General features: G+C 43.4%; 1 protein-coding gene across 1 annotated transcript in view; it reads left to right on the plus strand.

Annotated features, from left to right (window-relative positions):
- Positions 1–582: 582 nt before the first annotated feature.
- Positions 583–24,610, plus strand: part of adamtsl3 (ADAMTS-like 3) — a 313,154-nt gene continuing 289,126 nt past the window's right edge. The window contains exons 1-2 of the mRNA XM_050052262.1: positions 583–821; positions 4,346–4,461. Coding sequence (XP_049908219.1) covers positions 4,402–4,461 — 60 coding nt within the window. The 5' untranslated portion in view covers positions 583–821; positions 4,346–4,401. The remainder of the gene's footprint in view (positions 822–4,345; positions 4,462–24,610) is intronic.

Genomic DNA, 24,610 nt, shown 5'->3' on the forward strand with positions numbered 1-24,610 from the left:
CACATTGTGTAGGCCTGTATTTAACCCATATTTAATCCATATGGGGACACACAGGGACATGTTGACTTTACATTGACTTTACTGTGACTCAGGGGAACAAAGAGAAAAAGTTTGCGTCATGATTTATGAGTTTGCGTCATGATTTATGAACAAAGGTGCAGATTTTGGGGGGACGCAGGGGACATGTCCCGCTCAGTATCTAGCAATAAAAACATGAAAGTAGCAAAGGACTTTTATTTTAACCAAATAAAAGACATTCAAAATACAAACTGATTCAGTAAAGGCACAAATTGGTGCTTAAATGCAGAATGCAGGAAATTAAGTGTTTGATGCTCAAACTTTTCTGCCGCAGGGCCCCCAAGCCCCCGGTTTCATATGTGTCCCCTTTAAATTAAAAATATATATATAAATATTCAAATAAAATTAAATGAAAAATATTAGGCTACTAAAGCTGACTAAAGTTGATCAGAGGACATTTTTCTGTATGTGTTTTACTTTGAAAGTGCTGACCGGAAAAAGTGTTATAACCGCGTCTAGCTTGACTCTGGCCCCAAGTTGTGTGTCAGGCAGGCAGACGGGCTGTGCGCCGCCCGGAGCCTGGAGACACTTTACCGGAGACAGAAAGTACCGGCGCGTCGGTCCCTGTGACACCTCACCGGACTCTCTCCGTCACTTTTTGGACGTGTGTGTGTTGGACTCGGGGCGTGGACACCGGGGACCGGGGCTCGTTGGATAACCGCACTGTTTTTGGATAATAACTGATGTTGCATCTCCATATGAGCGCATAGGGAGCGCAGGACCTCCCCCCGCCCCCCCACAAGGTAAGGTGTTTATTCCCCCAAACAAACACACATCAGGCTGGAGGCGCCGCCGGTACCGGCTCCAGACCTTCAGTCACACCGGTCCGGTTGCTGACACATTGAGCCCGTGAGGTCTCGGTGCTGCTGATTCACATGAGCTGAACCTCTGAGTGGAAGCGACGCTTCACGGGTAGAAACTTAGAAAGTGGCTGTGATTTCTGCACACGCTGCATGGCATAGTTGGAGGAAAGGAAAGCTACATGGGAGCAGGAGGATCGCTCCCTGCAGCAGCTGTGGCACCACAGTGTTTTTGTCATGCAGGTGAATTTCCCTACAATAACTCCTCACAATACTCTGACAATATTCCTGCTGTATAACACTGGAGCCTACAGAGAGTTTGACTCCGCCAGTGGGGTTGTTACCAGCAATTTGATTAATCCCATCAATGAGTCACTAATAATTTAATCTATGAAAAAGTCGAAAAGTAATAAAAAAAGTGTCCATCACAGATTTTCCAAAAGGATGTTGGATGTTTTTAAATAGTCCCAAACCTTAAAAAAAGATTCAGTTTACAGTCATTTGAAACAGAAAAGAAGCTTATTTCTATGTGGCTGTAGCCACCCAATATGTGGTATTTTTCCATAGTTTGAGTATCAGTTTTCTGTCTTTGTCTTGCAATAAAAAAATCATAAAGATATAGAAAGGCAGAATTACAAATGTGCTCCAGACACCCCTGGTTCACTGTGTGGTAATGAGTTTGTGGTCATTTTAATAAGTGAATTTGCCCAGCAATGCTGTAGGGCGGCACAATGGTGAAGTGGTTAGCATTAATACCTCATAGCAAGAGGGTTCGGTCCAAACTCAAGGGTGGGGGACTCCAACTATGCAGAGTTTGCATGTTCTCCAGCTTCCTCCCACAGTCCAAAGACATGCTGGTTAATTGGTGACTCTTGATTGGCTGTAGTGGTTGAGTCGAGTAGTCGTCTGTCTCTATGTGTCAGCTCTGTGATAGTCTGGTGACCTGTCCAGGAGAATGTACCCCGCCTCTCGGCCCCCCTACAACCCCCAACAGAATAAGCAGTCACAGAAAATGAATGAATGAATGAATGCTGTATGAGATGATAAGGGTGAACTGAAGTAGCATTTTTATAATTATATAAAATCAAAGCCACGTCATGTAGCTAGAGGACCCCGAGTTAAAACCTGTTTTTAAGGGGGGTTAAAGAGGTCATTCAGTGTTGCACTTCCGTAAGATTGACTGACTTCAGAAAAAAAAAATTATCTATCAATCAAACTAATTGCTGACTAATATGCTGGCATCAGTGATGGGCTCTGGATCGGCTAATGTCTTATCTGTCTGCTGTATTTTTCTGTTATGTTTGAAGATGTTCCTCCTCTCATGCTCCTGCCTGTTTTGGCGTCCCCCAGGGGTCTACTCTGGGTCCCCTTTTAATTACTATATGCTACTCCTGGGCAAAACATGTAGACATAATGTTGATTTTCATTGCTACCTGGACGATACACAGCTATAAAGCCAATAAACCTTCGTACCACCAATGTATACTTTACTGGGCTCTGCTTGCGGAAGTGAAGAATTGGAGGTCCAAAATGTTCCTGCAGCAGAAATAATTTCAGTGACCCCATCTGGCCCCAGCATGAGTAGCATTTACACTTGTGTCTAGTCTGGGTAAAGTGGTGGAGTCCTGCTTTTTCCAACTAAGACATTTAACTCAGATCAGGTTATCAGTGTTTTTGCTTGACTATTGCAACACACTTTATTCTGGTATCAGCAGGTGAAACATCCAAAGACAGCAGCTGATACAAAATGCTGCTGCCAGGCTTCTAACACACACTTAAAAAAGCAAACACAGAACAGCAATCCTTGCTGCCCTTCACTGGTTACCTGTGAGGTTTAGAATTGATTTTAAGATATTACTGCTTGTTTGTAAAGCCTTGAATGGTCTGGCTCCTACCTACATCTGTGACATCTGTACATCGGTGTCTCTTGATCTGCTTCTATACTCTTTGTGTCCAAGGCGGCAGTATGTGTGGTGGGCAATATGAAAAGAAAGCACAGCATGTAGTTTGAGCAACTGTTTATATTGTACATGATTGGCATTGTCTTTTTTTCTGACTTTACTGTAAAACACTGTAAAAAACTTTATTTTGAAAGGTGCTAACTGCAGTGGTGCAGTGGTTAGCATTGTCGCCTCACAGCAAGAGGGCTCATGGTTGGAACCTATGGTGGGGGGTTCGAATCCCAGGATGGGGGAGCCCCTCTAGGCCCGTTTCCACTGAAGAAGTTCCTGGTACTATTTGGGGGGCAGGAACTACTACAGGAACGTCCTCTTGCTCGGCCCTCTCAACCGCCGTGTCTCCACTGAGAGGGCGGAGTAGGAGGAAGGTTCCTGTAAAGTTACCAGGCTCTGGATGTGACGTAATCGTTGTGCGACCATTTTGACCGGGGCGACGTAGGGGCGTAGGGACGCCGTTAGCTGTTAGCCCTTAGCGGTGTCTGTAATACTCAGTAACTCAACAAATGGTCCGTGAATTTTTTTTTTTTCCAGCGGCTATCTTAGTTACAACATGATTGAGCTAACTGGAGTAGTTTCATGTATCCAACAACGGGAGGCTTTTAACAGATGACGTCCTGATGTTAGCTTTGCTGCTGCTGTGAGCTGTCCCTGTCAGCTGCAGCCACTGATGCTTTCTAGACATCGTGATTTCCCAAAACTGAATAAATACCACACACAGCAACACAAAACTGCTTTGCTAGCTCAATCATGTTGTAACTAAGATATCCGCTGGAAAAAATATTTTTTTCACGGACCGTTTAATGAGTTACTGAAGCTATGAACGTGCTAACCCTCGTCTACTGAGTTTTAAAAATGCCGGCTATTTTGCCACTTTCTGTTGATGTCATATCCCGTCTTGAGTATATCCAATCAGCACCAAGTAATCCCCAAGCCCCAGCCAGGAGTTTCTCGGGGCCGTTCTGAGTACCTACTCCGAGGCAGGGACTTGTTTAGCCCCTGTAAAAGTTCCGGAACTCTGTCCTTCGGGGGTGGTTCCTGCGGTGGAGACACGCACCAACGGCCCCAGCCCCGTAAAATTACCCCGAAGTTCCTGCGGTGGAAACGGGCCTTCTGTGTGGAGTTTGCATGTTCTACCTGTGTCAGTGTGGGTTTCCTCCAGGTGTCAGCCCTGTGATAGTCTGGTAACCTGTCCTGGGTGAACCCCGCCTCTCACCCAATGTCAGCTGGGATAGGGTCCAGCCCCCCACGACCCCTAACAGGATAAGCAGTTATGTAAAATGAGAGAATGAATATATAAATACAGTTATTGCTATTAATACATACACAGTGTACAGAGTGGGGGATTGGGGCAGCTCAGTTTTGCCCTGGGGCCCACTCGTGGCTTAATCTGGCCCTGTTAACTACATGTTTCAGCATGGCTAACCAGACGTGATATAAGAGTTTGATCTAGTGTGGCGTCACAGTTAACAACTGCAGAAATGATTTGACTTGTCCACTTCCTCTCCACAGGTCGGGGCTCACCTAGCTGTAGAGGGACCCAGACCTGGGGAAATATCCGGACGAAGATGGAGTCATTTATCTTCTGGAGGGCTGTTCTCATCTTCCTCATGCTTCCCTGCGTCCAGGTACTGAAAATGGATGGATGGATGAATGGAAAATAATTGGATATATGAATCCAGGAGCTGGATGTTTGTCTTTTGTATTACTGCCTGAATGACACATTGGGAACACCTTCCTGATGTGCAATTGTAGCCTCACAGTGAACTTCAAACAGAAGCGCCTTTATGTTTCTGTACAGTCAGTGTAGATTTTTGCTTTCACCACCTGCCTCAGTCATGGTGGATCATCACATTCACCGGTGAATACAACGAGCACGAACCAATTAGAGAAACAATGTCAGGGTTCACAAACTGCACACTCAGCCTCTGACTTCTCAGTGCGGCCGCTGTCGGCTCCGTTTGCCTAATTTGATCTGACCCGTCCGAATCAAATTGTTTACACAGGTCAGAAGGCCGCAGGGCAGCGTGGAGATCCTGCCGGAGTCTGGGTATACGTGTATGAACTGTGGTGAATGTCACCTCTTTATATGAAGCAATACTGAGCGCAGGATGTTCTCTGGCAAATATAGCAGCTACTTAATCCCTGACAACAGGCTGCTGTGGACCTGGTGTTCTCCGTGATCAACTCAGCAAAGAGATCTTTATTTGGACCCCGTCTGTTTATAAAGCCACTGAAGCCTTTAGAGAAGCAGGAATATTTCTTCCATCTATTTTCAGGGGGGCTGGGACCTGAAGCATTGCAGTGTTTACTATTGATCGCTTGCTATTGTGGTGAACTGGGAATTTAAATTTGAAGATTTGGACAGGTTGTTGACTCCTCATAAAGTGTCTACAGAGCCACACGGAATCCAAATGTCGAGTAAAGTTTGTTTTTAAGGCGATTCACCGCCTGAGAGAATTAATGGGGTAAAGCCATACATTTAGAGTGCTGAAACACCAAATATTGGCCTGCAGAAGTCCATATTGATCAAACCCTTATTCACAGTGCTCTGTACCAGCTGCAGTAACACACAAATACAAGAACAGTTAAGAGTCAATACATGAAAATGAAAACATAAAGCAGTCACTAATTAGTAGGTCAAATCTGAGATTAACATTAATATTTAAAATGCAGATCAGCAGGATCAGAGAGTTCTGTGAGCACAGCTTTACATCACATAACTTACTGCTTTATTACTGCTGCATTGTGCTTTTCTAGTTTTTAAACCGTTGTATATTCATCATTACTGTAATACCTAAAATATGTATGAGAGCTGCCATTTGTACAATTTCAGAATCTGTGACCACAGGTGTTGCCAGGTTATTCTGTTGGGACTTAAATGCCAAATGTTGTGAGTGTAGACCCAAAAAACTGGTTATGAGAGAATGTGTGTTAGTCTTTGTAACCTAACAGCCTTTCAAAATAAATGCAGGTCTCTAACTGTGTGTGCAGGGGTTGGGATGGTGGGTGGGGTCTGATGGTCAGTGCTGAGTGACTCAGGTTACAGCTAGAAGAGCAGAGGAGAAATGACACAGCTCACAGATCCAGGTGGAAAAAAAACAACTCAATGTTTTTGGATTTTACCAAAAGAAAGAGGAGTAAAAAGTCATCTTATTAAATACATTTCTCTTTATTGTGATTGTAGGTAGGCAGGCTGTAATTGTCTGATCCCACAGCATACTGTTGAATAAATGAATAAATGAATGACTATTTTTATTTCTGTTACATACATCTGGAGAAACAAAGATTATTTCACACCAATTTTCCCACAGTCAGCAACCCCCAAGAAAGGCTGAAGCCCCAGGTTATTTTTGCCTATCCTATACCAATTAATAATTAATAATTAAATACATTATACTCTAAATTAGAATCCATAATCATTTTACATTTTAAGGCTTTTTTGAAACTCAACAGAGAGCGACACAGTTTCAACTCAGCGCTGAGTCCACTCCATAATTTGACTTCCGAAACTGAAACACATCTGTATTTTACATTAGTTCTGACTTGTTTCATAAATAAACGACTCTTTTAAATTATAATTTCCTTCTCTTATTTATTTATTTTTTCAAAATACAGACAAGGCGGCTTTTGTTAACAACTCGATACGATAACCAGCTTTATGTATCATGTTAAGAGCTCTTTTCTGAAATTTAATTACAGGGTCTATATTTGTTTTATATGCATTTCCCCAAATTTCAGCACAGTAGGCATTACAAGTAAATTTAATTTCAATATTGCAGTGGTTGTCTTGTGGATAAAGCAGATTTCATGTTGTATAACATAACGTTACTGTAAACAACTCATAATTTACTGTAGATGAGACAGCTAGACAGACAGACAGACAGAGACAGCAGCAGATGATGGAGAGGTGAACAATGCATGCGGTACACTGCATTAACTGTATCTAAACTTGAGTGTGTGTGTGTGTGTGTGATAGAAAGAAAACCCTTTTGATGTTTTAATGTTAACATCAATACATTTAGCTGTTTTTCAGCTCTGGACAATAAATGTTTAAAGTTAACAGCTGGAGATTTTTTTGATGTTGTTGTATGCACTCGGGAACCTTGTTCCAAGTACATGTTTTAATAATTGACAAATTTAAATGTGCAGCCTACTGTTGTCCACCTGCCAGATTTATTGTGAGTCGTATTTGTTAGTAATTAATATTGAGTAGAAACAGAATACTCCAGCAGACAACACACAGAGTGCAATGCTTTTAGTCTCATATGCCTATTCTGAGGTGTATCATTCGACTTGTTACTTGCTTCATTCCAGGCATATGGCATAAACGACATGTGACTCAAGTTCGTCGGGCAGAAAGTGCACCGGCATACTGGCATAAACTAGGGCTGGGCGATATGGAAAAAAATTCATTTCTCGGTATTTACAGGGGCTATTTATGGGCTACATGTTCAGCTGCAAGTCTAAGACATATCTGAGATGTCACGAGCACTTCTATAAAAACAGACTGTGATCAAAATAAAATGCAAAGACGGGGATTTTTCCCCTGTTTGAAAATAAACAGCTGCACAACATGTACATAAAAAATTATATATATAAAAAAAGCAAGGCTGAATGTTACGTGTTTGCACACAGCACTGGAGCTACAGAGGTTGAAAGTGTTGCAGCACAGGACACTAAACTATAACACGACTATAAAAGTATCAAGCAGTCCTAAATCCATTGTAGTTTGACACAATAAAAAATCTCTGTGGGCGGAGTTAAAAAGTTGTTTTCCACATCCTTTCAAATGAATCTAGTGCTGGAAAATGATTCAAATATTTTAATCTTATTTCTGCACAGAGCATCAACAGAGAGGCCGAGGGAGGGACAGATGGAGCGAGAGACATTTTTTCTCCGCTATATACGTCTTGTACATGAAACGTCTGTGTTATTGCTGCATTTTTTAATCACATCTGTCGCCTGCATCCAGGCGCTGTCTCAGTGTCACACAATAGACTGCAACTACCAAGAAGAACAGCGACAAGCTATGATCCACCTCACACACAAACTAGCAAACAAGCACTCACCTGAAACAATCAAGCAGCTCTGTCTCCCACACATGCAGCGCAGCACTGTGCAGCACGTGTGCTACAGTGGTCATTTCATTCACCTCACAGACTGATTTAGCGTAGCACATGCAGCATATAGACCGATGTCGCACTGTAGACTAATGAACAGACAGATTAAACAGAGGAGCAGCTCTGTGTCTCTCTAAGTGTTGATGGAAAAACTGTAGCCCCATTTACACTGCCAGATTTTCCGTGAATGTTGGGCCGTTTTGCCGGCAAGCTGTGAGCGTTTAGACACACAGAGCTGGATTGGTGAGTTGATCCGAGGCGCACAATTTTCCGCCTCGTAGGGTAGACATATTGGCGGAACCTTTTTAGTTTAAACAGACCGAGGTGGCCTTCCGCCACGGGAGGGGCTGTTGATGACTTGTGGGAGGAGCTGTTGATGACGCCACACGTGCGAGCAACTGCCGATGGATGAACAGGAAACAGCTGATAGCAGGAATTAGCGAGCAGCTAGTAGCAAGAGGGAAACACAAACCTGACAGACACTGTAAAGATGAGCAACTGGGGAGACAAGGAATTGTGCGCCCTCCTTGTCCTCGCAAACGAAGAGGCCATTAACCGTCAGATGACGGGGACGGTGAAGGACGGGCCGACTTACGAGAAAATCACCGCCTGACCAGCCGCGGCTTCCCTCCCACGTCACTGTTTACGTCACACGCTGAGCTACACGTTTTGTTACTTGCTCACGCCCCCCATTGCCCCGAAAAAGGCGCATTCTGTATAAACAAAAGTAGGTAGGCGGCATTTTGCTGCACTCCCCGATTTTGTTTTTATACTGCCAATGCTGAAAAAAGACTGATTGGGCTTTCCTGCAAATTTGCACAATTCCTGTCTAAAAAGGGCTTGTGAGTGAGTGAGTGGGCCGAAGGGTGTGAGAGAGGAGAGATGGACATTGGCATGGCTTTTTGGAAGAACGGCGCTAAGCAACTTGATCCTATATTGATATAAACAATATTGTCTAAATCTTTATCTTGCTTGAAAATATATTGATATATCGCCCAGCCTGAGCATAAACCACTGCTGATTATGGTATTGCTGCCCTGTACCACATAAAAATGACACCCCTCTTTTGTTCAACTGATGGGTGCCACTTTTCTCTATCTGCCCCATGTAAGAAGCTGTTACTGCTGTGATGAACTCTTCTTGTTGCTAAGCTAGTTTGCATATATTAGATGAAACTGCAGGTCCTACTCTGTCCTCGTGTTCTATATTTTAACCTTCACCAGCTGGTTCATTTTTAAACCAACTCCCCTACGTGATCCATGTCCATGTGAGCTGTACATGTCCGACCCTTCAGGGGGATATGAAGGGATAGAAGTTATCAGAATGAAAGCACAGCAGAGTGAAAGGGGACCAACAGGTGTTTCCACCGAGGCTTTCCAATTAGTCACACACACTACCCACACATGGGCCTCTGACCTGACTCTCTGCTACCTGCCAAACCTTATCACACACCTGGGGACAAGTCCACATCTGAGGAAAAAAAGTATGACTTGTGCACTGTGTGTTGTGTGTTTATATGTGTGTGTGTAGCAGGTGTGCATTAGCCCCTAAAATCCATATCTGTGTGTGTTTGTTGGACTTGTCCAGGATGAAGCACAGTTCGCTTTACACAATTTGACATGATAAAAGAAACGATTGTGCGGCTGTGTTCAGAGGAGTGAGTGTTTTTGTTTCTTTATTCTTTTAGCAATAATTGGATAAGATTGCAGCACACTTCTAAACATTGGATTTGACTCAACTCACCAGTTTTTCAGTGTTTTTGTAGGTCGGACACAGCCGGCAGAGACTCTGTAAGACGCCCACCATGGCAACAACAACAACAACAATGTGATAAGATAGGGCAGACTTTTTGTACTGGCATGTCTCTGCATAAGCGAGAAAAAGCCCAGGCCCACAGTCCACCCCCACCCAGCCCAGTGTTCTACCTACAGGCATCCAGTCCTTGGATAGCAGGAAGATCTTAGGGCAAGGAGTGGAGGAGTGTGTCTCATGACAAACAACAGTTGGTGTTATCTCCACTCTCGGGCTCCTGCATGCCTGGCTTTGAGCATCAGATGATTTCATTCTGTCCATTCTGCCTTCCTCGGGAGTTCACTTTGGTCGTCATCCCCGCTGTGTGCATACCGCCACAGACAGATGCCGACACAGCATGGACAGAGCTGCGTGGTATTCTGCTCTGGCACTGGACCAGCTACCCGGACACTGCCCTTGTCGTGACTGGGGATTTTGGCAAGACAGACCATAAAAATGTCCAACCAGACTGGTGGGACTCTGGACAATTTTGTGTTCTCCATTCAGTGAGGGTTACAAGGCTAATTCTCTCCCACCATTTGGCAAGTCAGATTAATGCCGCCATCTTTATCAAGCCAGGGTATAAACAAATGTGGAAAATGGGAGTCTGTGGTAATGGACCAGGTCAGGCATTGGACTGCCCTATCTGAGTTATGTAGACCAGGATGTGCATCAATCCAGCCATTTTTTTTTCAGCACCAAAATGTATCCAGTGAACTGAAATGCAATTGATTATATTATTCTAGTAGGCTGCCTAAAGTTTAATTTGTATTTGTAATATTAATAATTTATATAATGAAAAAATCAACACTTGGCCCTGTGTGATGATACAGTAGTCGATTTTCCAGCTGTATGTGACACTTGCGGAACATCATAATGATGTCACAGAAGCTCATGAAGTGTAACTGATTGGTACATTGGTGATGTCAGTGTCACTGGCGCATGCTGGTCCTAGGTAAAAAAACATGGCAAATCGAGTCCATCTGGCTGTGTCAGAAAATGGATCAACATTGGACATGAGAGTCCTGTGAGACAGAGTCTGGGCTGTCCTGAGGTGCATTCACAAGTTGTTTTATTTGTTGTAGATCTTTACAACAATTCATTGAAAGAACAAAGCAGACCTTCCTTATTGCACGATCCAAATCTTCATCAAAACTTGACAGTATCAGTGTGTATGTTGTTAACTTGGAGGTTGTTGTTTCCCACAGCAAAGGGGATTTTGAGAACAGTAAGACACAGACAGCTGAAGAGGGGGAGAATGCTGGCTTACAGCCACAGCCGACATCCGATGAGTCAAACTATGGAAGTAGTGAAAAGCTTCATGACAACTCCAGCAGATGATATAGTCCCTAAGGTGACCGCACAGTCATTTCCGAGGCGGAAACCGTGGGTTGATGGATCCCTCCATTCTACTCTGGTGACTGTGCTCCTGATTGTGGCTCAGGAGTTGCTGTTGGAGATATGGAAGAAGACAAGACGGTGTCCTACAGGCTGAGATGTGCGGTCAAAGTCGCTGAGCAGAGTCAATTCTAAATATTACTATTATTATTAATACACACAAACCTTTTAACAAAGCTTGTAGTGTATGCCACCCCAGAATTTCACTACACAAACAGAGAAATATTAGTGCGTAAAAACAAAATCCTTGAATCTTGAATCATGTCTTGAGAGGCTGAATTTACAAACTCAATTGATAGAGACAATGGAAAGAGAGAATATTCATGTAGGATCATTTCTGCCTGATGACTGTGTCAGCACTTATCCCAATTAACTTGTCCTCTTGCTGACTGTGTCTCCAGCCCTGCTGATTATAACTTCGCAGCTCCTGCACCATCTGCGTCTTTGTCTCATTTAAATTGTGAATGACTTAACAAACACTGACACGCTCGAGTCTCCAAAGCCCTATAAAAAGGTTTCACAGTGTGTGGTCACATGACGGCGTAAACCCTGCTGCTGACAGTATCTGAGTGCACAGCTGCAGTGTTGTGAAGAGTAAACTTTGACTGATCTATGAGGTCCACAGATGCTGGGTTCCTAATAAAGAGGCAGTAAATGACATGCAGTCATTGGAATTTCATCCACAGTGCAGAACATGGTTTTGCTTCTCAATTTTGGAGTCAGTCTGCTCACGTGAAAAATATTTTATGTGATCACATCATTTTTTAAATGATTCTGATGATGTGGATCTTTGCTCGTAGAAAAAGTCGACTGTTGTGGCAAAAACTCGACATCCCATTTATGTCATTGTCCCAGTCAGATCCATGGGAGGAGGGGCGGATGGCATTGGTGGCTATTGTTATCAGCTGCAGTGTCTTTTTTTGTTAGTGACAGTGGGTATCACCAAAGTAAGACATTTTCCTTTGAATGTAAATATTGTGTTGGCACTGTCTTCATCATCCCTTGAGGGTCCAGTGTGTAGAATTTGGGGGGATTTAGTGCCATCTAGTGGTGACGAATTCAGATTCCAACCAGCTGAAACTTCTCCAGGTTAGAATTCCTTCAGTGGTCATTGCTCAGGAGGTTTTCACCAGGAGCCTGATTATATGCAGAGGTCTCTTTGTCCCCTTCAAAACGAACCAGATCATTAAAACTGGTAAAAACACTGAATAAAGCAGTTTAACGTCACAAATCAGTGTTTTCATAATTTGTGCTCACCTTACTTGTGATCCAGACATTCAGAAGGTTTTTTCCATGAGCTGAACTATCTGCAGATGTCTCATCGCTCCAAAACAAATAGATCAGATGTTTTAAATCGGTAAAAACACTGAATAAAGTTGTATAACGTAAAAAAAAAAAAAAAAGCGTTTCTCTGATGCTGATTTGGCAATCATGGTTACATGTAAACATGTCAGTATGTGAGTGCAGAGAAGTGAGAATGAGTAAAACTAGAGGTGTATCAAGCTTGTGTCTGTGTACTTCAGCAGTCACACAGTAACTACGCCCTCTATTATCACAGGACAAGCTGCTGTTTTTCATCCTGTTGCTGCCTGTTTGTTATTATTTATGACATACAGGTCCAGTGGTGGTCTCAGCTAATAATTATCATCATCAGTTATTTCTTTGTGACATCAGATAATAAAAATAAAAACATGACCTGCTGTCATTTCAGCATTTGATTTCCCTGTGTGGCTCCGTGTGGTACCGATGACGCAGGATGACATCATCAAAACAGTCCAAAGAATGAGTTACCTGTCGGTCTCAATTGTGAACACACACACATTAAACAGCAGTAAAAAGCAACAGTGGGATGAAAAATGAACCACACTACAATTAAGGAAGCAGCCTAGGACTCCAAACTAGGGCTGGGCAATAAATCAAAGTAACTGAAACCTACACTGTAACTGACTAATTGACCCAATTTCAGTCATTTTGATATTTTTCACAACCAGTAAAAATTTTTTTCTGAGTGTTCATTTAATAAGACGAGTCAGCAAGCTGTTTTAAGCAGTGTAATTAATTATGTGTGTCCAATCAAGCTCAGATGAAGTGACTCCGATATTTCCAAAATGTCAGGTCAGCAACCTGCTCATAAAGGTCAGCAAAACTAAGCAGATGATAGTGGTATTTAGGAAGACGCAGGGAAGAAACTACGCCCGTCTTAATGTCAGCAGGTCCTTGTGGAGAGGGTGGACAGCTTCAGGTACCTGGTGTCCACCTCACTGTGGGCCTGACCTGGGTGCTGCATACTGACTCAGTGGAGAGAAAGGCAAGGCGCAGTTTTACCTGAGATGCTTGAGGAAATTCCGAGTATCCTCCAAAGCCTCCTACAGACTGTGAGATTTTAGCAGTCTTATAAGTTTGTGCAACACGGATCTGATAAACTTGAGTAGGACATCAAGTTTGATGTATGCAGACTGTACGATGACAGCGCTTAGTGAATCACAGGCTACGACATACGAAACAATACCTTCCCATACTCAGTGTGCAAAGATGCTGCACGGGTTACTACTTCTCCAACTGTGATTCACAACATAGAGGGGCACATTATTAAATATGCCTAAGTTTTGTGGGCACTATATACTGTGGTGTGTGTGTGTTTGCTAGCTGCTAGGTTGCTCACCTGGCAGCTGCAACTCAGCCGCCTTTTCCTTCCATGCTTCATCCTTGTATGCGTGATCATGGTCAGGGCTGGAGGACACATCATACAGGCAAGGCTCCTGCTGCCACAACTTTACAAGGTTTTCCTCTTTACTGGAATTCCACACATTTCTTTTAGTGTGTTTTGCCGCCATGGTGAGCTGCTATTCGTCTGTTTGTTTGGGTTCAGTGACCATCATTTTAGAGTCACGACCAAAGATATCGCCATGTTTCTTTCACAGTGGTCATGGTTCGTCTAGGACGCCAAAAATCACACAGAACAGCGTAGAGCTTTCATTTTGAAGTGCTGTTTCCTGCTGTAGAGTGAGTGACTAACGGACAGATGCTTGACAGAGACAGCAAACTACTAGCTCAATGACATGGCCAAACAAAAGTTTAGCGCTGAATGCATCAAACGACACGAACCTTGAACTGATGACTAGAAATCTGGACCCCGTGGCTGCACCAGTTGGGAACCACTGATCTAAAATACTAAGGAATTTCTACTAGATAGATAGATAGATAGATAGATAGATAGGTACTCTACTACTGCTCCATCGAGAGCATCCTGACTGAGAACATCACTACCTGGAGCGGAAACAGCACTGAACAGGACCAAGGACACTGCAAAGAGTGGTTCATTCAGCTGAACACACTATAGACGCTGCTCTACCCTGCATAAAGGAGAGTCAGGCAGGAAGGCCAGGAATCATTAAGATTCCGGCCACGCACAGATAACGGCCTTTCCCCCCTGATGAGGTCGGGAAGAAGGTACCGGATACACCAGGTCAGCACTGACAGTCTCAGGAAGACCTACTACCCCCAGGCCATAAGGATCCAAAATGGGGTCAGGACTGAACAGCATTACATTTCACTGGAATCGTATCTTATGATTTCATGTGACAAATAAATTGATTTGATTTGAAACGCAGCTGTGGGCAATTGAAGATAAGAAAACCGATAAAGAGGAAACAATGCCAAGTTGGTGGTGTGGATAAAAGATAAATGACAATACTGTCAAAAATAGCAGAGCGGCGCAGCTGCTTCTGAAGCAATCAGTCAGTGTGTTTGGTGAGTGTGCGGCAGAGAGCCGGAGCCCTCAGAGGCAGGTGTGCTGACTGTCGGAGTGAAGTCAAACTATGACTGTAACAGTGAACATTCAGTGAGAGCTACAGTTTGACGGAAAATAAATGCTCCTCAGGAACAAGTTGAAGAGATTTGTTTACCAGCAGCTGTGTATAGCGACAGTGGTAAGGCCTGGAGTTAACAACTTTGCCCTGGAGCTGTAATGGAGTCTCCCCTGTGCTTCTGAAAAACAGTCTGGAGGCTGTAGCAAATCATTTCAGATGCAGTAGTCAGCACTCCATACCCTAAAACATCCAGCTAATGGAATGAGATACCAGAATCCATCAGTCTGTTTTATTTATTTATTTATTGTTATGCGAGTATCATAGTCTGATGTGTCTTGAAGATTTAATAGTAGAGCCTATTTTTTTGATATAGGCTTAAATGGCAGCGTGTGTGTGTGGACATGGGTGCAGTTGCTAAGTAGCCCCCCCTTTGGCAGGTATCACAGCTTCTAAACACTTTCTGTATCCAGCTCAGAGTCTTTCAGTTCTTGTCTGGAGGATTTTCACCCGTTCTTCCTGCAATAGGCTTCTAGCTCTGTGAGAGTCTTCAGCCGTCTTCATGCACTGCGCTTTGAGGTCTATCCACAGATTTTAAATGATGTTTAGGTCGGGGGACTGTGAGGGCCATGGCAAACCCTTCAGCTGGCTCCTCTTGAGGTCGTCCATTGTGAATTTGAAGGTGTGTTCAGGATCATTGTCCTGTTGTAGAAGCCATCCTCTCTTCATCTTCAGCTTTTTTACAGATGCTGTGATATTTGCTCCCAGAATTAATCCATTCTTTCCTCTACCTGTGAAATGTTCCCTGTGCCACTGGCTGCAACACAAGCCCAAAGCATCATCCATCCACCCCCGTGTTTAACACTTGGACAGGTGTCCCTTTGCTCATTGTGTGCAAAAAAATTCTATTTTAACTTCATCAGTCCACAGGGCTTGTTTCCAAAAAGCATCAGGCTTGTTCAGGTGTTCCTTTGCAAACTTGTGAGGCTGAATTTTGTGGTGAGGACACAGGAAAAAATTTCTTCTGATGACTCTTCCATGAAGGTCATATTTGTACAGGTGTGGCTGCACAGTAGAACAGTGCACCACCACTCCAGAGTCTGATCAATCTTCCTGCAGGTCTTTTGAAGTCAAACTTCAAATTTTGATTTACCTTTCTAACAATCGTACGAGCAGCTCTCTCTGAAAGTTTTCTTGGTCTTCCAGACCTCAACTTGACCTCCACAGTTCATGTGATCTGCCATTTCTTAATCACATGACAAACTGAGGAAACAGCTCCCTGAAAACACTTTGCTATCTTCTTATAGTCTTCTCCTGCTTTGTGGGCATCAGTTATTTTAGTTTCAAAGTGCTAGGCAGCTGTTTAGAGGAGCCCATGGCTGCTGATTGTTGGAACAAGATTTCAGGAGTCAGTTGAAATTAGCATCACCTGGCCTTTCCTAACAATGACTGCGAACAAGCCAGAGCCCTAACAAGCTCATTAAGGTCTGAGACCCTGGTAAAAGTTGTCAGAGAGCTCAAATGTCTTGGGTCGTCCAAACTTCTGCATGGTGCTCCTTTTTTTTCACTCTTAAATTGTACAAAACAAAAATTATACACTGATCGGCAATGGCATCGGCTCTGTGTAGACTTTACGCACAACTATAAATCAGCTTTAAGGTGTGTTGTGGTTATGAATGGAGCAGGGGGATGTATGACAGCCTCTCAACTGGCAGTCCAGAATGTCCAGAGGTGGATAATAGAGTTTAAAGTGGTATTTAAATCTGTTTATAAGGGGTTATGACTTATTTATGTGAGGACAGAGAATAATAAGATACTGAGGTGTGTCAGTGGTATTTACTACTGGACAGGAAGCTGTATATGTCGCATCTCTCTTCTGGAATACATGTATATCCTCTATAAGAAGAGTTAAAGTCACTGAGCTGACTAAATTGAGAAGTGAAGGAATGTTTTGGGTGCAGTGGACAAAAGGGGGATGATTGGGTGTAGATGAGATGGGGGTGGTGGTGGAGGGTTCGGGTGCACGCTTGGCTAGCTGCATGGATTATCACAAGCAGATGTGGGATCAGAATCACGCCTGATTGCCTTTTATTGTCTGGGTGTTTTTCTGGATGTGCTGCAAGATTTAGAGCTCTGTTTTCATTGACCTCGGCTGATTTTCTCGAACTTTTTCTTTTCCTGGATTTGACCTAGCGTACCCCCTCCTTTGTCCCTTTGCTTTGTTACTAAAAATACAACAGTGGGGAAATGCCTCTAAAGAAGAAGACAAAGCATGTTTATTGGTGTTATCGCACAAAGCAGGAGGGGAGCAGAGGAGTGAGGGAGAGGAGAGAGGAGAGAGTAAAAGAAAAAGATCTGCACTCTTCCACCTCTGCCTATTTGTCTGTTTCCTGTTGGCCTGGCCTTCCTGGTGCCAGCCTCTTCCTGTCATCCTTCAACCTCACTGCAGGGACAGCTGTTCAAACACAACCCATCAGTACCAGCTCTGCCTTTTCCCGTCTCGCCCCCCTCCCGTCCAGCCAAAATCCCCACCCTGATTCCCTCACCAGCACCAGCTTCCTCTTCCTCCGTACTCACAAACAACAACCGGACGACATCACCAAGCTTTTCCTCTCAGCCTCCTCTGAAAACAGCATTGTCTGTGATGCCAACAAGCTATGAGCTATGGCTTCGAGGAATGCAGTTTGCTGTTGCCATTGTGTGTAGAAATGATGACAGAGGTGGAGGAACTGCAGAGAGCAGCCAGGGACCAGAAGGAAAAGTGCACAGAGAGAAAGAGAGTTTAGAGCATGGAGCAGAGCAAGAGAAGCTCTCTCTGGTGGCTTTTTAAAGATTACATTATATGTTTATAATAGGTTCTTTAAATTCATTGACTGATATCTGAATCCAGTACTTTTAAACAGTTTTGGATTCAATTAAGCTGCCTGAGTGCTTCATCAGAGCTGCTTCTCAGGTGGTAGAATTGCTTTGGAGATCTCCTCCAACCCAGAACTTTTCAACATAAGAACTGTCCGCTGTGACAATTTCAGTAACTTTCTGAAACCGACAATCACACCCTTTTAACGCTGTACATGGCCAGGCGTGTAGAAGCGTGAATGAAGTAGGTTTACCTCTCAAATTCAGTATTTTCTGCCACTTTGTGTCTGCTTTCCTTCTATAGTGGTTCAACAACATGACTTATCAACTAGTCTTGGGCAATGTCACGGTATTGTGGTACCAGGATAGTAAGAAATCCAGACGATTACATTTTCAGTACCTTAAAAAAAACAGACGCTCCCCTTTTCATTGTGCTAAATCACTACCAAGACCTTTAACCAATAGATTATTGAGAATGATCCAATTTGGTGCAGCATTTGTAGTAGTTGTTTAGAAACGGTTTGTTACTTATGAGGAGGGAGAAGTTGGTGCAACAAGGAGGAGGCATGTCAAATAATTTTTTAAGCACTGGGCAGGGGCTTATGTTTTTATCTTGGCTTAGGGAGTGGCATACAGGTTTAAACAGTTGTATTTTATATCCATTTTACTGCCAAATTTGAAAGAAAACATGCCTTCCAAACTCATGGGTGGGTTTTAAAAAATTACGCCATTTATCACGGCCAAAAACTGTAAAAACAGAAATTATCATTGGATTGTCAAATTTCCGACGGTCTTTGGACGCATCTTGCGCAACAAACGCTTCCGTCAGGAGAAAAAACAAAAACAAATCTGAGCTTGAAATAGTGATATTTCATTAAAATAACGTTATTCTAAATGTCTCATTTAAAATTTGGCCAAAAACCATTTGCACGAATGAAGCAGCATGCGTGACAGGAGTGAAAAACTGAGGCTTTCCTCAAGTCCAGGACTTCATCTTCAACTTTTAACTTCCACAAGCCAAAGGATAACATATGAAAAATAATATTAAAAATCAACAAACTAATTAATGGTGGAAGGAGGGTCGTCCAATTTCCCACAGTCACTCAGAGAGGCTCAAGGAAAATTTGTAGCTTCTGGAAAAAAAAAAACCACAAAGTCACCCCCGTCCTCTGAGAAGTAAAGACCAATCCCTTAGCGACCAGGAAACTCACAGACTGATTGCATGCATGCAGGGCGGTTAAACTTTAACAAATAACTACTGGGCATAAAGGTATAAAAAAGAGATGCCGCCCAAGCCAGGTATGAACTAGCTCTTTTCAAGCATAACCCGGCCCTGACTAATTATTACATATTGTACAAGTAGAACCCCAGATTCACTCTTGGAACGAGCTTTCTCTGCTTGGCTTTAGCCTCACTATATTTGCGTTTTTTGGCTCTGTGAATGAGATTTTTATAACTTCCACTTGGATGCGTACAGCTTACAGTCTGGCACCTGATTGCAACCTTTTTGCAAAAAGTCCCGACCTTACATGCGTGCTGTTATTGTCTGATGACAATGCACCTAGATACGTCCCTAACACAGTAAAATATGAATAAGAAAATACAGGTAGAGGGCAGAGTCTCTGCAGGTAAATACACCACCACACACTGAGAGTGGGTCATATGTGGTGATGATTGAGAGGAATTACTTCTGTACGACTCTATACAGAGTTTAATAGGAAAATCCTGCAGAGTATACCTCTACAGAAATCCCCCAAAGCTGCTGGTGTGCCAGGAATCCAGGTTAGCAAAGGCTAATGAGAACAAAACTGTCTGTGATCCCTGCCTGTTAAGATGACTCGTATCAGGGTGTACATCAGGGACAGGATCACGGCACTGCATGAGTGGGGCCCCTCGGACAGCTTTGAGCGAGGCTCATGAGCCCACAGTGTATTTTTTGATATTGTTGTTGGGGTTTTCATTCCCCTCTGGTGTGAAAAAAAGAAGCGACAGACGCTCGGGCCTGTGCTTTAGTGGTTGATTTTTCAGTGAACTTTGACAAATTTAGTCCATTAGATCCTCAGCGGCAACAGCAGCAGAGTCAGGAACAGGCTTTCAGTGTCAATCATCCAGCCCCTGGTCCTCCACACTCTCAGAGGCAACTCTGTTCAAAGGAAACCCAAACCCAGACGAGGAACGATTAAGATATCCATCTGGAATAATATAATTTTGACCATGTGGCCTGCAGAGTAGGCCCAACCTGCCGCTGTTATCAGCGTTGTCATTATTTATTCACAGCTTGGTTCGTGTTTATTATTCAGTTGTGGATTCATTATGGCTGGAATGTGGTTATCTTTTCACGTTTTTCTGGCACATTGGAGTTCTGGAGTTTATTATTATTTGAGCCCTGCTCATCACCTCCCTCCTCCCCCTGTTCTCTCCTTCCTTCCTGGAGCCGGTTCATGTGTGGGTTTATTAAGTTTCATTTTGTTCTTTACCTTTGCCATTAACTTGTTAACCTGTAATGTCTCCTGACCACTCTCTGCTCCACTGCCTTGGATTTATACCTCCTGAAGGAGCAACTAGTAAGCAGCTGCTTGTAATTGCAGTGTTACGGATAAAGATTTACGCATAAATGTGTTTAAGTAAGAGTGGGAGGCTCTGGAGAGCAGCAAAATAAGGTTTAATGAAATACGTACATGTGGAAGAGGGAGAGAGCTTGGCTTGAGTCGTGGTGAAATTTTCTTTCTTGCTTGCTTTCCTTCCTCCTTTCCTCCTTCCTTCTTTCCTACCTGCTTGACTACACGATATGAAGAAAAATATGTGATAAATATCCTATCCTTTGGTCCTGGCATTCATGTAGATGCTACTTGACATGCACCACTCTCCAAAGGCTGTTGTAGATAAAGTTCCCCTGCAGCTCATGGTAATGGCATGTCTCGATGGCAGTTGCCCCCCGACCAGGAGAAGGCAGCATGCCACACTGCTCAGGAATGGCCTGAGGAACGTGACAAAGAGCTCAAGGTGTTGACCTGGCCTCCAAAGTTCCCAGATCCCAATCTTATCGCGCATCTGTGGTGGGACCCTGCCTCACAAACACCACCGGACACCCCTAGAGGTCCTGTGTCCATGCCTCGACAGGTCAGAGCCAAGTCTGATCCACAGAGGCCCCACCGTGGATCAGGGGTACTTCTGGGGTACCAGCAAGTCCCAGGAATGTTCGATCAGATTGTGATCTGGGGAATTTCAGCTAATCCGTTGTTTTAGGACTGACTGCCATCTCATCTGTGAAGTAAACAGTCCTGCCTGTGTCTGGCAGAGCAGAGCGAAGTCTCAGAGAGCAGAGTCGACACACTAACATCACTCGCTCAGTCACTTTTTCAATCACCTGCTCGATCAGGCAACTGGCTGATTGCATTTACCGACCTAATGCAACTTCTTACTGCCCCAGGCTGTCGTTGGACGCTGCCTAACAGTGAGGGCTCTCTGTGATTGTCCAGAGAGTTTAAGCATGGCGCTGTTAGACAAAATGTAATTTAACACCTTGTTACTATATTAAAAGTGCAAGTCCATTAATTTCAATGGAAATCTCCTTGATATCCGAAACTCCCACTGAAGAAACATCTTGGATGAGAGGTGAAATGTCTTCAAGAAACTCAGTCAAGTCCAGTTGCCTACGATATTAGCACTTTAGATCATCATGACCTGGATGACTGAGAATCTTCACCAATGCGTAAAAAAAAAATTAACTTTTGCGGTAGATTTCAGAGAGACCATATGACGGTGTGCTAGCTTAGCCAACAGGCTGCTAACAAGCTAACAGGCTATTTCTTTTAATTCAGTTGATTGTTAAGTGAGTTTGTCTGATTAAAAAGAACTTGTATCTAGTGTTAACACATTGTGAATCTGAGTAATGTTATTCTGATAAAATATGGTTATACATTTCATACAGTCTGATCATCGTTACGATTCGTTCCGCCGTTCATACGTCTTTTTAATTAAATAATTTATAAAACATGCCACGTGCCTGGCAGGCCAGCATCTTCATTTATTTGTTTCCATGCAGTATTGGTCCTGTTTCTGTCCTGGTAATGGGAACAGCATGTTGGCCAATTCTAATCATTCCTTCATTTTAAAGCATTTTGCCGATACCGATGACGTGTTGATATTATCAAGCATCCAAGTTAAAGGAACAGCAGTAGCTCAATTGTTTATGACCAAATTACGAACCGGCTACTGGACCATGATGTTATCCGCGCTATGTCCTTCCTCCTGCACCTTCTACCCAGGCGCCACCCCTCGCTCAAACCAAACAGAGTATTTTGAGTGGTGAGAACTTCCGACACAGACAGTTTCCTGTTGTGTACTACATGTGCGGTAATTGTCCGGAGTTCATGTGAGAATGCAGCTTATTTTTGCCTTTACAGAGACAGTGGAGACAGAAAGGTCCCTGGTTGGAATCAAATAGGGGACGTTACAATTATTTATCTCAACCATATTCACAGCTAAGACTTAAATACCCTGCACAGCCACATGTGTTTGCACTTATTTTTGCTGACCTCTGCTCAGGTTAAGGGTAGGAGGAGCTCTACTGAGAATTATGTGAGTTCTGTACCAATAACAATTATGCGTAAATGTGAAATATTTTCCTCCCCTGCAGACCCAACAAGGCTAACAGCAGAGTGAGGGAAATGCCAATTACACAGTCTGTTGGCGCCCACACAGCCGTCAGAGCAGGTCCAACCAGGCGCAACATAAGTAACACCTGCAGTTTATCATGGATGTATAGCACCTTTAAGGTTTAAAAGTAAGCTTGTCTAAATCATATCAGCAGTAAATCCTAAACAGCAAACTCCACTTTTATTGTGACAAAACTATGAACACCAAAACAAATACAACAAAAATATAATAGAGTTGATATGAGAAAACTAAGACTCAGTGATGCCGCTGTAAGCTATGAAACTTTAAAGACCTATAATAAACTAATAAAATTTAAATGAAGTCATGTATTATGTGGGGAGGTCTATGAATATTAAATTACTCTGTGATAGGTATATGGACGTCACTAAGATGATTTATCTTCTTGCAGCATTTCTCTTTTATTTGCTGCATTTTCTTTTTATTTATTGATACTTATTGCTCCAATTACCCCCAATTTTTCAGGGTTTCCATTTTCTCAGAAGTAGAGTTTGTAGGTCTCCAGCTCTGCAACTTTGCTCCTTTTGGAGAGACACACCTTTTGTGCACAGATCCACACATCGAGCTCAGGTTCAGTGTCAGCTCTGGTATTTCAGCTGAAGGCGAGGAGTGAAAAGATCACTGTAGGTCTCCACACAAACTGCAGCGAGCCAGGCCGTCACCAGTCACCGCCTCACCCCCTCACAGTTAACTGCATACATGCTTCATGTGTGTGCGTGTGCATGTGCAAGTGCAGATAGAGAGACAGCTGAAAAGCTCATTCATACACGCGGACAGTGTGGCCATTCACTCCGAGCCGCTGGCTCTGTTTCTCCTCCACTCTGGGGCTCTGCCAATCAGCTGGCTGGAATCTCTCCTCTTCCTCATCCTCTTATTTTTCTATTTATTCCTCCCTGCTCTCGCTTCTCTTCCATCTCACTATTTTTCCAAAACTTGGTTCTCCTCTCTGCTGCTGACCTCCATTTACCCTGAGCTGTGTGTGCTGTCTGTGAGGAGCAGTAAAAGCTCTCCAGCCCTCCCTCATAAAGACATAACCTCCTCAGACCTCTCTGTGACTACGTGTGATGTGTGACACACCGTCAAACCTGCTCCTCTTGTTACAGCATGCTGTCACTGCAGGACTTCTCATAACATCTACCCAGTGTTGGGAAGGCTACTTTTGAACTACTTTTGACATCGAGCATTTTGATGTTGAGAGCATTTTTACAGCTTTACACTTTACAGTAATGTCAGCGCCTTTTTATGATATCAACAAAAATGGTCTTGAATTTCCAGCCCTAAAAAGCATTCTGCAGCCAACAGCATGGCCACCCACCTTGGTGTGGTCACCTGGTAGCAGGCATGGCAGTTTCAGGTTGCTTAAAGCAATGCACATTGACTTGATTGTTAAACAAGAGGCGGTTCAGATTTGAACAAGAGAACCAATCAGAAACAATACTCAAAATTTGAGCATGTACTGCCAAATGAATGTAACCTGTCCAGACGTGGAGACAGCTCCTTATAAAGGCCCAGACACACCAAGCCAACTTCAGAGAACTGGCAGCGATGAAGGCCCCCTGCTGCGTCGCCTGACCTTACCGTGTCTCGGCCAAAAAGTTGCACATGAACACACTGCAAAGACTACAGCTGACGGCCAACCAGCACGTATGCTCTGTGCCTGTGTGAGAGGAAATATGTCTCCACACTAGCAGATGACGGTAGTCTGTATTCGTCGAAAACAGAAGACCATCTTGATGCTAGTTAGCCAGTTAGCATCATTAATAGCTCAGTGGTTAAAGAAAAATAACCTTACCTCATGTAACAAGTTTGTTTCGATCTCACTCCCGCTTCACTTTAGCTCTTTGTTTACTTTCCTCACTTCTGTTTCTTTTCTCGTTGATTTCTAGGGCTGCCCTATAGACCAATAGTCATTTAGGTCCATTGGTCGACTGGTCTCCTGCATGTTTCTGATATGAATGTAATGATTAAATGATATATTTTGGTGGTTTGAGTTGAAGGTGTGAGAAAGAATAGTATCAGTAACATTGTTAACACTGTGCTACATTACAGAGAAATACAAAACCGTACTAATGAACCTTCATTAATATAGGCCTATATTTTATCTACAAGTGCACGTCACACACTGA

The sequence above is a fragment of the Epinephelus moara genome, chromosome 1 (genome assembly GCF_006386435.1).
Source record: "Epinephelus moara isolate mb chromosome 1, YSFRI_EMoa_1.0, whole genome shotgun sequence".
NCBI classification, from domain to species: Eukaryota; Metazoa; Chordata; class Actinopteri; order Perciformes; family Serranidae; genus Epinephelus; species Epinephelus moara.